The 15308-nt window shown below is 46.6% G+C and overlaps 1 protein-coding gene across 1 annotated transcript in view; it reads right to left on the reverse strand.

Moving 5' to 3' along the window:
* Nucleotides 1–15308, reverse strand: part of Slc26a8 (solute carrier family 26 member 8) — a 54794-nt gene that overhangs the window by 14093 nt on the left and 25393 nt on the right. Inside the window, exons 7-12 of the mRNA XM_021221759.1 lie at nucleotides 14365–14514; nucleotides 11951–12033; nucleotides 6269–6416; nucleotides 5143–5256; nucleotides 4046–4123; nucleotides 774–869 (exon numbers count right to left, since the gene is read on the reverse strand). Coding sequence (XP_021077418.1) covers nucleotides 774–869; nucleotides 4046–4123; nucleotides 5143–5256; nucleotides 6269–6416; nucleotides 11951–12033; nucleotides 14365–14514 — 669 coding nt within the window. The remainder of the gene's footprint in view (nucleotides 1–773; nucleotides 870–4045; nucleotides 4124–5142; nucleotides 5257–6268; nucleotides 6417–11950; nucleotides 12034–14364; nucleotides 14515–15308) is intronic.

Genomic DNA, 15308 nt, shown 5'->3' on the forward strand with positions numbered 1-15308 from the left:
CTGCCTCTGCCTCCCGAGTGCTGGGATCAAAGGCGTGCGCCACCACGCCCAGCTCTCCCTTTATTTCTTTCTCACAATATCAATGTCCCCCTGTACGAAATGGAGACAATGTTATCTACCTTGTCAGATGGCAGGTGGGTTGACATGAGGAATCAGAACTCACTGAATGATAGTTAAACACTTGTAATAGTTATTATAACTATTTATTTATTTTATATTAAAGGCAGCTTTATTGGGAAGCTGTTCTCAGGTAGACAAGATCACTGGCCCTACGGATCAAGGCCAGGGAACTGGCCATGGGGAAGGGGGAGTGAGGCAAAAGAGGGAGAGAAGAAAGAAGTGGGCAATCATGCAGAGAACGAAGAAGAGAACAACTATTTATTTTTAAAATTTTATTTATTTTGTGTATGTATGTGTGTGCTCATGTTGGTGTGGTGGCCATATATGTGTATGAGTGCATGTGGAAGCCAGAGGAAGTTTGTTTTTGAAATTGGGTCTCATATTGGCTTGGAGGTCCCTGGAGGCCAGGCTGGGGGCCAGCAAGCCCCAAGGAACCCCTGCCTTTGCGTCTCCAGCCCTGGGGTTCTAAGTCTGTGCCCCAATCTAGCTTTTTTATGTGGATTTTGTGGTCTTAAGTGGCAAGCTCCTGCTGAATGAGCCTTTGCCTGTCCCTGTTGAGATGCTCAGAGGTGCTATGGGCTCTGTACTCAGCTCTTGCTGCTTCTGCCCCCCAAACACCCAGATTGCAGCCGTGCTGAGGCGTCTGTACTCACACATTCGTACTGGTCCTGCCGCCACAGACTGGGTAAGTTGTAAATGGCTTCAAGGTAGGGCACCACATTGCTCAAGATGATCCCAGCCAGCACAGCCTGGGGGGAAAGACAGACTGCCTCATTCTCCCTTCACAGACAAATTCCCAAGTCTTCTCAAAGGAAGCACAAAAACTAGCCTTGCCTCTAGAAATCCCCGTGGGTTTGTCTCCTATGGACAGCACACCCAGACCCTGACACATGGCACAAATAAAAGCTCTTTCCACTTTTCTCCACTACTCTAGTGTATCACGTCCAAATGGCGGGGCTTTGCGGAGGTCAGAGCCAATTGAGCAGGACACTAGCTGAGCCTGTTGGTGCTTGCCTTCTGAAAGCCCAGTGCAACAATACAGACACGAGAGTCAGTAGAAGCCAGCCCAGCCCAGACAAAGTCAGGCGTGGCTTCTTCCCACCGTTTTTGTTTGTTTGTTTGTTTGTTTTTAAAATAAATTAATTTTACCTAATCTTTACAAAAAAGATTTGTTTATTCATGTGTTTTTACACAGACAAGCACTTTGTCCTTCAGACACAGTAGAAGAGGGAATAACCAGGGCTATTACAGATGGTTGTGAGCCAGCATGTGGTTGCAGGGACCGGAACAGGACTTATAAGAGCAGCTCTTGACCACTGAGCGATCTTTCTAGACACCCTGCAGCCAAACTTTAAACAATGTTAGAAAGGTGTGGTGGGATGGACAGCACCTCAATTTCACAGGGGTTTGGAGAATCCCCCCTTCTTTCTTTCTTTCCTCTTTGTTTTGTTATGGTTCTTGTTTTTCCAGACAAGGTTTCCCATTGTAGCCCTGGCTGTCCCAGAATTCACACCATATACCAGGCTGGCCTTGCACTGAGACCTGCTTTTGCCTCCCAGGTGCTGGGATTAAAAGCATACACCACCACCTGACTGGATTTTCTTTTAACCTGAGGCAGGAAATATCTACAGGAAACACATCTCATCATAAAGCCATGTACAGCAGAGCTGTTCTTTCTAAATATTAAGGTAAGACATTTGCCGGGCATGGTGGCACATGCCTTTAATTCCAGCACTCGGGAGGCAGAGGCAGGTGGATTTCTGAGTTCNAGGCCANCCTGGTCTACAAAGTGAGTTCCAGGACAGCCAGGGCTATACAGAGAAACCCTGTCTCGAAAAACCAAAAAAAAAAAAAAAAAAAAAAAAAGGTAAGACATTTATTTCATTAAAAAATAATTACAGGGGCTGGAGAGATGGCTCAGTGGTTAAGAGCACTGACTGCTCTTCCAGGGGTCCTGAGTTCAATTCCCAGCAACTACATGGTGGCTCACAACCATCTGTAATTGGATACCATGCCTTCTTCTGTTATGTCTGAAGTCAGCAACAGTGTACTCATATAAATAAAATAAACAAATACAATGATTATAATCCTACATAATTTCATTTTACTTTTTTAAAGACTTATTTTTATGAGTACACTGTCGCTGTCTTCAGGCACACCAGAAGAAGGCATCAGATGTCATTACAGATGGTTGTGAGCCACCATGTAGTTGCTGGGAATTGAACTCAGGACCTCTGGAAGAGCAGTCAGTGCTCTTAACCACTGAGCCATCTCTCCAGCCATAATTTTACTTTTTTTTTTTGGTTTTTCGAGACAGGGTTTCTCTGTGTAGCCAGCAGCCCCAGCTATCCTGAACTCACTTTGTAGACCAGGCTGGCCTCGAACTTAGAAATCCACCTGCCTCTGCCTCCCGAGTGCTGGGATTAAAGGCGTGCACCACCACGCCCGGCTTCATAATTTTACTTTTAAAACCCTTTTTTGTTTCCTGAGACAAGGTCTTTCTATGTAGCCCCGGTTTCCCTGGAGCTTACTACACAGACCAGACTGGCTGCTGTCCTCCTGCCTCTGTATACTGGGTGCTAGGATTCCAAGTGCATGTCACTAAGCCTAGCCTGTGTAATTTCAATCATCACAGAGGCAGCCGGGACTAGCGTCTGGTCTGGTCTGGTCTGTGTGTTTTGGGCACGAACCTATAGCATTGCTTATAACCGCTTGGCTTGGGCTGTAATAGACACAGATGACATGGCTAAGCATCAGGTCATGTCTCAGACAGAGGGAGGAAGAGATGCATGTAAGCAGAGACATACGCCCTTGACACAGAGCCAAAAGTCAGCCTGCAGGCCTGCTCGTCTGATGCTGGGAATAGTCAGGAGGCTGTGGGACAGCAATGGAGGAACAGGGTTCAGTCACAGGCAGAAAAAAAGAGATGGCAGGGACACAATGGCAGCAAGGGTCCGAGTCTCTCTGGCAATGGGCTTCCTACGTGTGAAGTCATCATTCCCCACCGACTCCCCACCTGTAAAGACAATTACCGCTTAATGACAACGATCGTGACTGTGCTTCTTGGCCACTCTCTATGAGAGCAACATGACCTTGTTTTACAAGAATATAGACATGTGTTACATAGAGACATGGATCCCACATAATCATGGTTAATGTGCAACCTTATGATGAAGACACAGCATGATCCCTCTGTGTTGTTTCTAAGGGTGTGTGTTCCTATGCCTGTGCACGGAGGACAGAGGAAGGCTCAGGGGTCCCACTCGGTCACTCCTCATCACATTCTCCTGAGACGAGCTCTCTCACTGAATTGGGAGCTCACTAATTTTTTCTTTTTGAAGCAAGGCTGCCTTGTCAGCAGGCCCCAACAATCCTCTCGTCTCTGGCCAGCTCCTTCCAGCCCTGGGTCACAGGTGCGTGTAGCCACAGCTGGCTCTTATGTGGGGGCTGGGTATCTGAACTTGGGTTCCAATACAACAGGCACTCTATGTTTGTTTGTTTGTTTTTGTTTTTCGAGACAGGGTTTCTCTGTGTAGCCTTGGCTGTCCTGGAACTCACTCTGTAGACCAGGCTGGCCTCGAATTCAGAAATCTGCCTGCCTCTGCCTCCCAAGTGCTGGGATTAAAGGTGTTTGCCACCACACCCGGCCCATCTTTCGTTTAAGATTTATTTATTTTTATGTGTATGAGTGTTTCCCTGCATGTATGTATATCACACATATGCAGTACCTGAAAGGCCAGAAGAGGGCACCAAATCCCTTGGAACTGGAGTTATAAACTGTTGTGAGCCCCAATAGATACTGGTACTCAATCCTTGGGGCTCCCCTGGAGAGCAGCCGATGCCCTTAAGCACTGCCCCACTTCTCCAGCCCTGCCCACCCCATGCCGTCTGCCCTGACTCACTCCATTCCCTCACCCCCACTTACGTTAGGCAGATTGTGGAAGAAGCTTGCCATCTTCACCATCATCAGCAGCATCACACCTGCGCCTACCAGAGAGGCAAACTGAGGAGACAGAGCTGGTTGAGGAGACGTCAGGCACGTGCTGCTCCCCATCTGCAGCTGTGGCCGTCTGCACGCTGAGAAGCACCCCCCCTCCCGTCCTTTTTTTTTTTTTTCCTCGAGAAGAGTTGGGAGTTGAGCACATGTGCCTTTTAGGATCTTAGTGAACTATTTGACACACAGGTATTTCCTGAGTGTCATGTGAATGCTGTCTGGGGGGAGAGGGTCCAGTTTTCCCTGGAATCCTTAATGTCACAGCTTGGGGCTTTGGATCTACTAAGATATAGCTTATGTGTCTCAGCTTTCAAACCTTTAGCCTCTCCTCACACAAGTTAGAAACTCTACCGGCAAGCAGACACCTCGCTGACAGCCCCAAGTCCCTTCCATTCTACTTCCTGTTAGTAAATGTCCCACCTGTTTGTGTGTTGCTAGCACTTTGACAGTGTCCATCTTCAGTGGGGTTTCATCTTTTCCTTGTTTCGTATTTGAGACAGGATCTCATGATGTAGCCCTGGCAGTCCTAGAACTCATCTACTATGTAGACCAGATTGGTCTTGAACTCATACAGATCTGCTTGGCTCTGCTTCCTGAGTGCTGGGATTTATGTCTGCACACCATGCCCATGCCTGGCACCCGAGAAGCCTGAGCTGGAGCTACAGATGGCTGTGAGCTACCTGATATGGGTACAGGGACCAAGCCCACATCCTCCGTAAGAGCAGCAAGTACCCTTAACCACTGAGCCAGCTCCCCAGCTCCACAAGAGAGCTGGAGGTAAGTGCTGGGATTATAGGATGCGCTCCCACATACCCCCTCCCAATAACTTTTAAAGACAGAAATCTGAGCAAAAATTAAGCTGAGCACAGAATCTAAACTCTTCCCAGAGGCTCCCGACTAACTAGAACATTACAAGATCAATCCAGATGGAGCGCTTCTACAAACAGACATGGAGACAGTCATATGGACAGATGTGTATCTCTCTCCTTACGCGGACATGCTAGGGGTAGGGTTCCTTTTCAGCACACCTGCTGTCTTCCTCCAGATTTGTCCTGGATAATCGTCCTGGACATACTACCGGTAAACACACAACACTTGAAAAAGGAGCTGAGCACGTTGCAAAGGCCAATGGCTATTAAATCCTGCAAAGAAACAGCAGAGCCTTTGAGTCCCCTTTTTGTTGAGGAATCTGATTTTGAACTGCAAGGACACTGTTTTTGAAGTGACATTAGGGTTCTTACACCCTTCTAATAATACTTGGACATAGCCTCGAGGAGCACCCAGGGAGGGCCAACCTGATTTTCCAAATGAAATTGCATCTCTGCCCTCAATTCTGATAAGGGACTTGCCCCCTGAAAGTAACAAAACTGACTCTTGCCTTACTCCTTTCTCACGACCCCTTGACCTTAGACTCAGAGCGCCCAGTGCTGGCCTTCTCCTCCCTCCACACTAGCCTAAATGTCTGGCTAGGACACCACTTGGTCCTATGTCCCTCTTGAGTTCTAGGGAAAGGACCACTTTCAGAGTAGTTAGAGATTTGTTTCTAAAAGATAAATGCAAAAACCAAAAGGCAAGGCATTATGGTAAAGCCTGGCATAAGCAGCCTGGTTTGTATGTGCTGTTTCATGTGACCTGTGTCCCAGCATTCATCTGGCTTCTGAGGCCATAGGGAAGGAAGACAGAGGCTCTGCTAGCTCGGCAGCACCATGCCATGTGTTATCATTCGCTATCATCTTTGTTTGAGACAGGGTCTCTTGTAGCCCAGGCTGGCCTGTAACTCCTGAGCCTGCCTCTGCTTGCTGAGTTCTGGGATAATAAGCATGTGCCGCCCCACCTGGTTATCCCTTCCCCTCTCTGCACCATATCCATTCGAGGGGATGTCACCCCACCTGGTTATCCCTTCCCCTCTCTGTACCACATCCATTCGAGGGGATGTCACCCCACCTGGTTATCCCTTCCCCTCTCTGCACCACATCCATTTGAGGGGAATAATACTTGTGTGAACTCAAGGAGGTGCAAGGTTGCACATCCTCCACTTCTCGTGTGATTTCAGCACAAGTCATGGTCCGACAAACTCTGGTTAAAGAGGAATGTTGGTGGGAGGTTCACATCAGAGAACAATCGTATCAGTTAACAGGACACATGGCCCCTCACCTGGTTGGAATTGGCTCTGTAGTTATGGAAGTTGGCAATCTTCTTGCCCAGAGATACAAGCAGAAAGGAACTCACAAAAGATAAAGACATGGCTTGTAAAACAATTCTGCTGAGCACGCCGAACTCTGGATTCTCAGGGAACACGAAGCTGGAAGACAAGAGTGGAATCACTGCTGGCATAGGACAACCCATAATGCACCTCTCCCTCTCAGTCCTCACGCCAGGCTGACCTCATGGTCCCTCCCCCCCCACACACCTTTTTTATTCCTTCTTAACAAATAAAGGACAAACAGAGCAATGGAGGCAGCAGCTTGTCAAAACAGACAATGAAGCAAGCCAACGAACACCTCAGTGGTCCTCTGATCCTTGTTCCCACCTTAGAGTCCTCACTGAGAAGTACCAGTGTGAGTGGAGAAAACTGCTTCTGCTGCCGAGGACAGTCTGGAGTGTGTGCCTCAGGCCCACCCTGCACCTAGAGTGCTTTAGAGCTGAAAGGCTCCCAAGTCCCCATCTAGTCCCACTCTTCAGGACAGGGTCTCCTCAGGGCTCTTCACTCAGGCACACACAAATTCCACACACACCTTCACTCAGGCACACACACATTCCACACACACCTTTCTTTCTCCCTTACAGGTTTTACTCGTTTGCTTGCTTTTTGGTTTTTACTTTTTGAATCAGAATCTCAGGTAGCCCAGGCTGAGCTGGAGTTCTAGACCTTTCCAGGGCTGGCCTTACAGCTGTGTGCCATCTTGCCTGGCCCACTGAATTGTCCACTTTAAAGAATGAATTTTATTGTATGTTAACAAGATAATAAAAGAGTGTTACAAATAACTTTATACTGATATATTCGATAATTCCAAATAAATGGATAAATACTTTGAATGATTCAAATTAACAAAGTGTTCTCCAGGAGAGAGATAACCCAAAGCAGATAGACACAATGGTCACACAGTGTGACGGTGGTGCTAACTGTCAACTTAAATGATCTGGAGTCACCTGGGAGATGAGCCTCTGGGCATCCCTGAGGGTTGCCTTGCCCACTGTGGTGCTGCTGTTCCTGCATGGGGACCCAGGACTGTAAGTGCAGAAGGAGAGCTAAGCATAATGGGATCCTCAGCCTCTGCTTCCTGACATAGAATGCAATGCCCAGCTGCTTCAAGCGCATGCCGCCTTGACCCCCTCCAGCATGAGAGGCTGGATACTTGCAGTGTGAGCTGGAGGACAAGAGGGGTATGAACATTTGCCAGGAGGATCAGGAGTCAATGCCAGGCTTAAAGCTTTGGCTACCTAAGATCATATCTCAAAAACAAACTAAAAAAATAGCACAATAGCCGGGTATGGTGGCACACACCTTTAATCCTAGCACTCGGGAGGCAGGGGCAGGTAGATTTCTGAGTTCAAGGCCAGCCTGGTCTACAGAGTGAGTTCCAGGACAGCCAGGGCTACACAGAGAAATCCTGTCTCGAAAAAACCAAAAGAAAAAAAAAAGCACAATAAAAACAGAGTTATGAGCTGGGTGTGGTGGCGCATGCCTTTAATCCCAGCACTCTGGAGGCAGAGGCAGGCAGATTTCTGAGTTCGAGGCCAGCCTGGTCTACAAAGTGAGTTTCAGGACAGCCAGGGGTATACAGAGAAACCCTGTCTCGAAAAAACAAAAACAAAACAAAACCCCAAAAAACAAAAAACAAACAAACAAACAAACAAAAACCAGAGTTATGGGCCAGAGAGATGGCTTATACCGTCAGGCTTATACAACCTCACTGGTAGATTCAAGTACGTAAGGAAGAAATCAGGCCAGCTTTATAGAAACGTCCTGAAACTGAAGACATTGTAAGGAGAAAGACTGCCCCAGGCCAAAACCTCTCACAAATAAAATGGAAGAGATCTGATCAGGGCGTACAGTGATCATGTACCGGGACTGCATTGGCTTCCTCTCACGACTCAGAGGCTTAACCTTCAAATGTCACGCACGGTAGGAGGAGACCAAAAAGGAAAAGAAATGCTGATGGTTTGGGAGGGAGCTTCTATAAATGTATCTTATCTGTAAGATGTCATATATATATATATATATATATATATATATATATATATATATATATATATCTTCATGCTAACACAATCCTTTAACACGATTTCAGAAGCCTGGGTATGCTCCATCTTTCATTCCTTTGGATAAATTTCTAAGTCTTGGGAATGTCTTCTAAGGGTTTTACAGATTGTTTGCTGTTTGCAATTCCTATCTTTTGAATTCCACTTCTACTTCTCCATCATCAACCATGTGTGCCTGTGTGTCTTTATGTGTATGTATGTGTGTGTAGTGTGTATCAATGTGTATGTATGAGTGTGTGTATGTGTGTGTAGTGTGTATCAATGTGTATGTATGAGTGTGTGTATGTGTGTGTAGTGTGTATGTGTGTGTTGTGTGCATGTGGTGTGGTTATATGTTTGTATGTAATGTGTGTGTCTATGTGTGCAAGAGTGTATGTTTATGTATATATGTGCATTGTGTGTACATGTATATATGTATCTGTCTATATTTATGTGTGTGTACATGTGTATGTGTGTGTGTGTTGTGTATGTGTGTGTCCAAAATGTTTGTTTTCATTATCTTTTATCATTTCACTGAACAGACAAATGCACATGACTCCATATTTGGATTCCATTCTAGAAAACAATAGAAAGATCCACAATGAGACCAGCTCTATACTAACACATGTAGGAATGCTGTTGTTGTGGTAGACTTTTCTATAGAGCAAACAATAGTTTAATTAGTTAAGGAGATAATAACTTATCTAATTAAAACTTCTTCTCAGGGGCTGGAGAGATGGCTCAGTGGTTAAGGGCACTGACTGCTCTTCCAGAGGTCCTGAGTTCAAATCTCAGCAACCACATGGTGGCTCACAGCCATCTGTAATGGGATCTGACGCCCTCTTCTGCTGTGTCTGAAGAGAGCCACAGTATACTGACATACATAAAATAAGTAAATTCTTGGGAGGCATAGGCAGGTGGATTTCTGATTTCAAGGCCAGCCTGGAATACAGAATGAGTTCCAGGACAGACAGGGCTACACAGAGAAACCTTGTCTTAAAAAAAAAACAAAAAATAAAATAAAATAAAAAAATAAAACCTTCCTTTTAGTTCATGCTTAAAGCCCACTTCTCCCTTTTTGTACTTTTATAAAGTTGGATAAGAGTGTGACTATTCCAAAGAGATATATAATAAATACAGTCTATTATTGAAAATCAACACTATAAGCCACTGCATATATATAATAAATAGTTTATTATCCAAGCCCAGCACTATAAGCCACTGCTTTCCTTCCTACTGTTGTCAGTGTTACTCAGTGCTTATCAGAAGAATACAGAATCTGGGCGTGGTAGAGAGCAGCAAAAACCCCACCACTGGGATGCATGGTGGAGGGTCAGAAACTCAGACTTGGTCTGGACTGCTGGTATTACACAAGCAGCCAAAAACAAAAACAAAACAGAAAATATCACCGGGAATATGGGCATGGCAGGAGTTAGGTTACAGTGCCCAATTTCTATCAGTCTCTGGCAGCCATGGATCAATAGAAAAGGGCTCAAATAATGAACATTCAAAGCAATGTTGAAATGTTGGATCTCACAGTGAAAGCCAAGCTGAAGGATAAGAAGCAAGCTGAGAGGCACCCGCCTCACTGATGCTCTCCAGCACGCTTGAGTGGGACTCACATGGTATAAGAGAACCAGCTGCATAGTTGTCCTCTGACCTCCACGTGCATGCTACGGCATCAACTGCCCAATCCCTCCCAAATGCAGAAACAAAACAAGACAAAACAAGAGTTTTAAAAAAATACAAGTTAGCTTGGCAGTGGTTGTGCACGCCTTTGATGGTAGCAGTTGGGAGTCAGAGGCAGGCAGATCTCTGTGAGTCTGAGGCCAGCCTGGTCTACAGAGGGAGTTCCAGGATAGCCAGGGCTACACAGAGAAACCCTGTCTCGAAAGTGTGTGTGTGTGTGTGTGTGTGTGTGTGTGTGTGTGTGTGAGAGAGAGAGAGAGAGAGAGAGAGAGAGAGAGAGAGAGAGAACACACATTGTCACCTGACTTTCCCTTGTACCCTGCCCCCCCCCACACATACAGTGTATAGAGGTCATATCTGATCATGTCTCTGTTATTGAATAGGCCCCACACACACACACACACACTGTATAGAGGTCGTATCTGATCACTTCTCTGTTATTGAATAGAATGCCAGATGCATTCGGCTTTCACTGCATTTCACAGGAAACAGGATACCGGCCCGGTTCAACATGATCATATCCAACAGCCCCCTGTTGTTATCCTGGAGCTTAGCCAACATCTGCAAGGTTTTGGGACTCCCCTGTGTGCAGTGTGGAGCCATAAGCAGTGTTCCTCAGAAGTCTGCGTGTGGGTATGACACTGCTGTCTAGTCCTTTCTAATTAAACTCAAAAGTGGCAACTGTTCGGCGGTAGCAAGAGTCACATGACAGATGGCAACTGTTCGGCGGTAGCAAGGGTCACATGACAGATGGCAACTGTTCGGCGGTAGCAAGGGTCACATGACAGACGGCAACTGTTCGGCGGTAGCAAGAGTCACATGACAGACGAAAACCCAAATGCAGAGGAATTGTGAATCCCTCAGAGCTGCCTCTTCAAAGGTGCTGCTCAGTGGCAGAGTGCTTGCTTAACCTGCATGAGGCCCTAGCTTCAATCCAGGCATAGTCTAAAGACGAAGAAAAGGAGGGAGAGGGATGGGGGAGCAGCTGAGACCCACACTCAAGTGGGCAACGGCAAAGCAACAGTTCTCTTCTCAACATGGAATCCTGGTTCCTACCATGGACACTAGAAAACAATCTCTCCTCCCATCTTTTTGTTGTTTTACTTGGGGGGGGGGATCTTATTTAGCCCAGGGTAGCCTCATGATTGATGTGTAGCCAAGGCTAGTCTTTCAACTCCTGATCCTCTTGCTTCCACTCCCAAATGCTGGGATTACATGTGGGCACTACATGCCTGGCCTTCTTATTCTGCTCTTGAAAGTTAACCAGACAAGGGGAGGGGGCTCTGTGAGACCCATAATACCTACAGAAAAAAAGAATCAAGTCTCCGGTGTTGTGGGGACCCAGCAGATGTCTGACAAGCTGGCAGGCTTGTGTGAGGAAAGTGACAGAGGGTGAGTAAGGAAGGGACAAGGCGCTGTGGTGGCCACTGTGTGGTCACAAACCTCTGGGTTCTATACTCGATGCTATCCACAAGGCCAGGAACTGAACCTGTGTGCTGAATGAACTTAGCAGTAGCCAAACAGTCCTAGAAAAGACTGAGCCAGGCTGTGTGGGGAGAGGCTGAGAGACAGCAACTGGTGGTCATGCAGGCACATGCCTGTCCCCCCCCCCAGCCCCTGGGAGGCTGAGCCAGGAGATTGAGGTTAACCACCTACAGCAAGACCCTGTTACAAAAATAAAGGAAAAGAAATTTTGAAAAGTGGAATGATGCCCTGTGGTGACGCACACCTCTAATCCCAGCACTTGGGAGGCAGAGGCAGGAGGATTTCTGAGTTCAAGGCCAGCCTGGTCTACAGAGTGAGCTCCAGGACAGTTAGAGCTGCACAGAGAAATCCTGTCTTGAAAAAAAAAACAAAAGCAAACCAAACCCCAAAGCAACAGAGAAGGGAAGTGCAGTGGCTGACCTGTAGGGAATCATGTTCATCAGCATCTTGCTGTTTTCTGTGGCCATGGTTATCTTGCTTGTAAGTACGCTGAAGCCAAGAATCTGACAGGAGACAAAAGGAAATGAGTGAGATTAATACAGAGTGAGGGCTCAGAGGCTCTCGCACGACAGTAAATGAAATGAAGGCTGTCCTGACTAGAGAGGGGCCATTTGTTTCCATTCTCCAAGCTCCTTTTGGCATTGGAACAGCCAATAGCTGCTTTCATGGTTGGGGTCAGAGGGATGAGGGGGTGGGGGTGGGGTCCAGGAACCCCCAGGACGGCTGGCCAATCAGAGCTCCAGGTTCAGTGAGAGTCTCTGTATCGAAAGAACAAAGAGACAAAGATGAGGGCAGGGCTGGAGAGAAGCTTAGGGTTTAAGAGCACCTGCTCATTCTTCTAGAGCAAGTTCAGTTCCCAGCACCCACATCAGGTGGCTCAGGACCACCTGTGACTGCTGCTCCAGGGGACCCAAATCCTCTTCTGGCCTCTGAAGGCACCTACGTTCACATGTACATACTCCTGACATGCCTACATACTACCCAAAGGGTTTTTGAAAATCTTTTAAAATTCAAAAGAAAAGTCAAGGTAGAGAGCAACAGAAGAGGAGACCTGATGTTTGCCTCTGGTCTCGACATGTACCCACGTGGGCAAGCTCTCTCTAACATACATGTGTGCACACAGCCACACCATACACAATACATGTGTAAAAAGTAAACATTTGGGTGGAGACCACTGGTACAGCCCAGTGACTACATTTAGTAATAGTTTACTGCAGACTTGGAAACTGGGGAATCGATAGATCTTAAATGTTCACAATGAGAAGATAATCACGGGGCTAGGTGTCTGTCAGCTGGTCACAGGGCTAGGTGTCTGTCAGCTGGTCACAGGGCTTTGTATCTGCAATCCCAGAACTTGTGCGTAGGTTGAGAGTTAGAGGCCAGCTTGAGCTGTCTAGTGAGACTCTGTTTCAAAACTAAACCAAAACAAAGGAATAAAAAAAAAGATATTCCTGTGTAGTAACAGGTGTTGAGTAGCTTAATGGAATATAACTATGGCATGCCAAGCACCTCCTTGTGCAGGCAAATATATAACATCCCAATTGTCAAGCATACTGAGCAAACCCCAAATGTTTATAAAACAAAAACATGACTGGCCGGGCCATGATGGCGCACGCCTTTAATCCCAGCACTTGGGAGGCAGAGGCAGGTGGATTTCTGAGTTCGAGGCCAGCCTGGTCTACAGAGTGAGTTCCAGGACAGCCAGGGCTACACAGAGAAACCATATGACTGACTTAGCACTCAAAACATTTGCTGGGTGCTAGGCTCACAACATGAATCTGATCCCTGGACCTACAGTGGAAGGAGGGGGTCAGCATCACCAAATTCTTCTCTGACTCTTACATGTGTACTGTAGAACTTACACGCTGTCTGTGGCATACACAAATTCTTCTCTGACTCTCACATGTGTACTGTAGAACTTACATGCTTGTCTGTGGCATACACATATGAATAATAAATTAAATTTAAGAATAAAATAAAAACAAAAGCACTTCATAGTCACATGACTGAAATTCCAATACTTAAGCAGAGGCAGGAGGACTGTCATGAATTTGAGGACAGTCTGAGCTACATAGTAAGACTCTATCTTAAAATACCAACGAGAGAGAGACACACACACACACAGAGACAGAGACATAAACACAGAGAATTTTACAAAACAGTTTAATACATAATACTGTATTCAGGGAACTGGAGAGCGGCCTCAGTAAAAGCACTGCTGATCTTGCAGAGGACCTGGGTTCAATTCCCAGCACCCATGTGGCAGCTCAAGACCATCTGTAACTCTGTTTCCAGGGGATCTGACCTCTTTTTCTGACTCCTCAGGTACTAGGCATGCATGTGGTATCTTACATACATGCAAAAAAACACAGCCGGGCGTGGTGGCGCACGTCTTTAATCCCAGCACTTGGGAAGCAGAGGCAGGCAGATTTCTGAGTTTGAGGCCAGCCTGGTCTACAGAGTGAGTTCCAAGACAGTCAGGGCTATACAGAGAAACCCTGTCTCGAAAAACCTCTTTAACAAAAACATTCTATCAGTTTTGATCTGATTCATTGTTTCCTTACAGTTCTGTTTTAAGAGTACATGCCATATGTGTGGAGGAGTGTAGTGGAGCCAGGAAAGGGTATTGGACTCCTGAGCTGAAGCTGGGTTATGAGACTCCAAGGTAGGTCCTGGGAACTGAACTCAGATCCTCTGAAGTAGCACCCACATCCCCCAAGACAGAGTCCCTGGCTGTCCTGGAAAGCTGTAGACCAGGCAGGCCTCTGCCTCCCAAGTGCTGCCCTCGGTACTTGTTGTATAGTGCTCTCTCTGTCGTCCTAGGTCCCACCTACCAGCAGCAGCTCCATGGGGAATTCGATAGGGTAGCGGTTGAAGGAGATGCGGATGCACTTGTTGATTCTCAGAGCAACCACAGAGGTGATGAACAGCAGGATGCTGGTAGAGTTCGCTCTGGGGAGAGCTATGCAGTAGTTAATTATGTTCTAAAAGAAGAAAATATTGCAGAGGCTTCCTTAGGGAGGTCACAGCTGCTAAAATCTAGAATAGGTCATTCTTCTCAGATTAAAGAGTGAAGAAGAGCTTCAGGCCCAACTGCATCCCAACTGGATTCCACTGGAACACTGAGGGCGGGTGTGAGGGCTGTGTGGTTTTTATTCATGTTAGGGATCAAACCTAGGGTCTTACTCATGTTAGGAAAGTGCTCTTCCACTGAACGACATCCCCAGCCCTATTCTAGTTTTTTCTTTTGAAACAAGCTCTCATTAAGTTGCCCAGGCTGTGTCTGTAGCTTCTATTCCACTACTTGGGTGGCCTTGTATGGCCTCAGGGAAGATGTACCTAGCCCTGCAGACTTGCTGTGCTACAGTAAGGGGGTACCTGGGGGGTGGGGGCTCCACCCTCTCAAAAGGGAAAGGATGGGGGAGGCTATGTGAGAGGTGGCTGGGAGGAGGGGACACGATCAGGATGATTGGTAGATGAATGAATGAATGAATGAATGAATGAATGAATGAATGAATGAGGGAAAAAGTTGCCTAGGCTGGCCCTGAGCTCATCTTATAGCCCAAATAGGCTTTGAACCTGAGATCTTCCTGCTTCAGCCTCCCAAGTGGGTTAGATTACCAGCTTGAGTCACCAAACTTGGCTTAGTCTGTTTCGTTTTGTAAATTGAAGAGTAGATACTTAAAAAAAAAGGCAGTAATGTTGAATACGGAGAGAATATACCGTATATGTTTCATTGTAAGAGAAAGGACCAAGAGTTGTTATAGGGGTTGGAGGT

This window comes from Mus pahari, chromosome 21 (genome assembly GCF_900095145.1).
Source record: "Mus pahari chromosome 21, PAHARI_EIJ_v1.1, whole genome shotgun sequence".
NCBI lineage: Eukaryota > Metazoa > Chordata > Mammalia > Rodentia > Muridae > Mus > Mus pahari.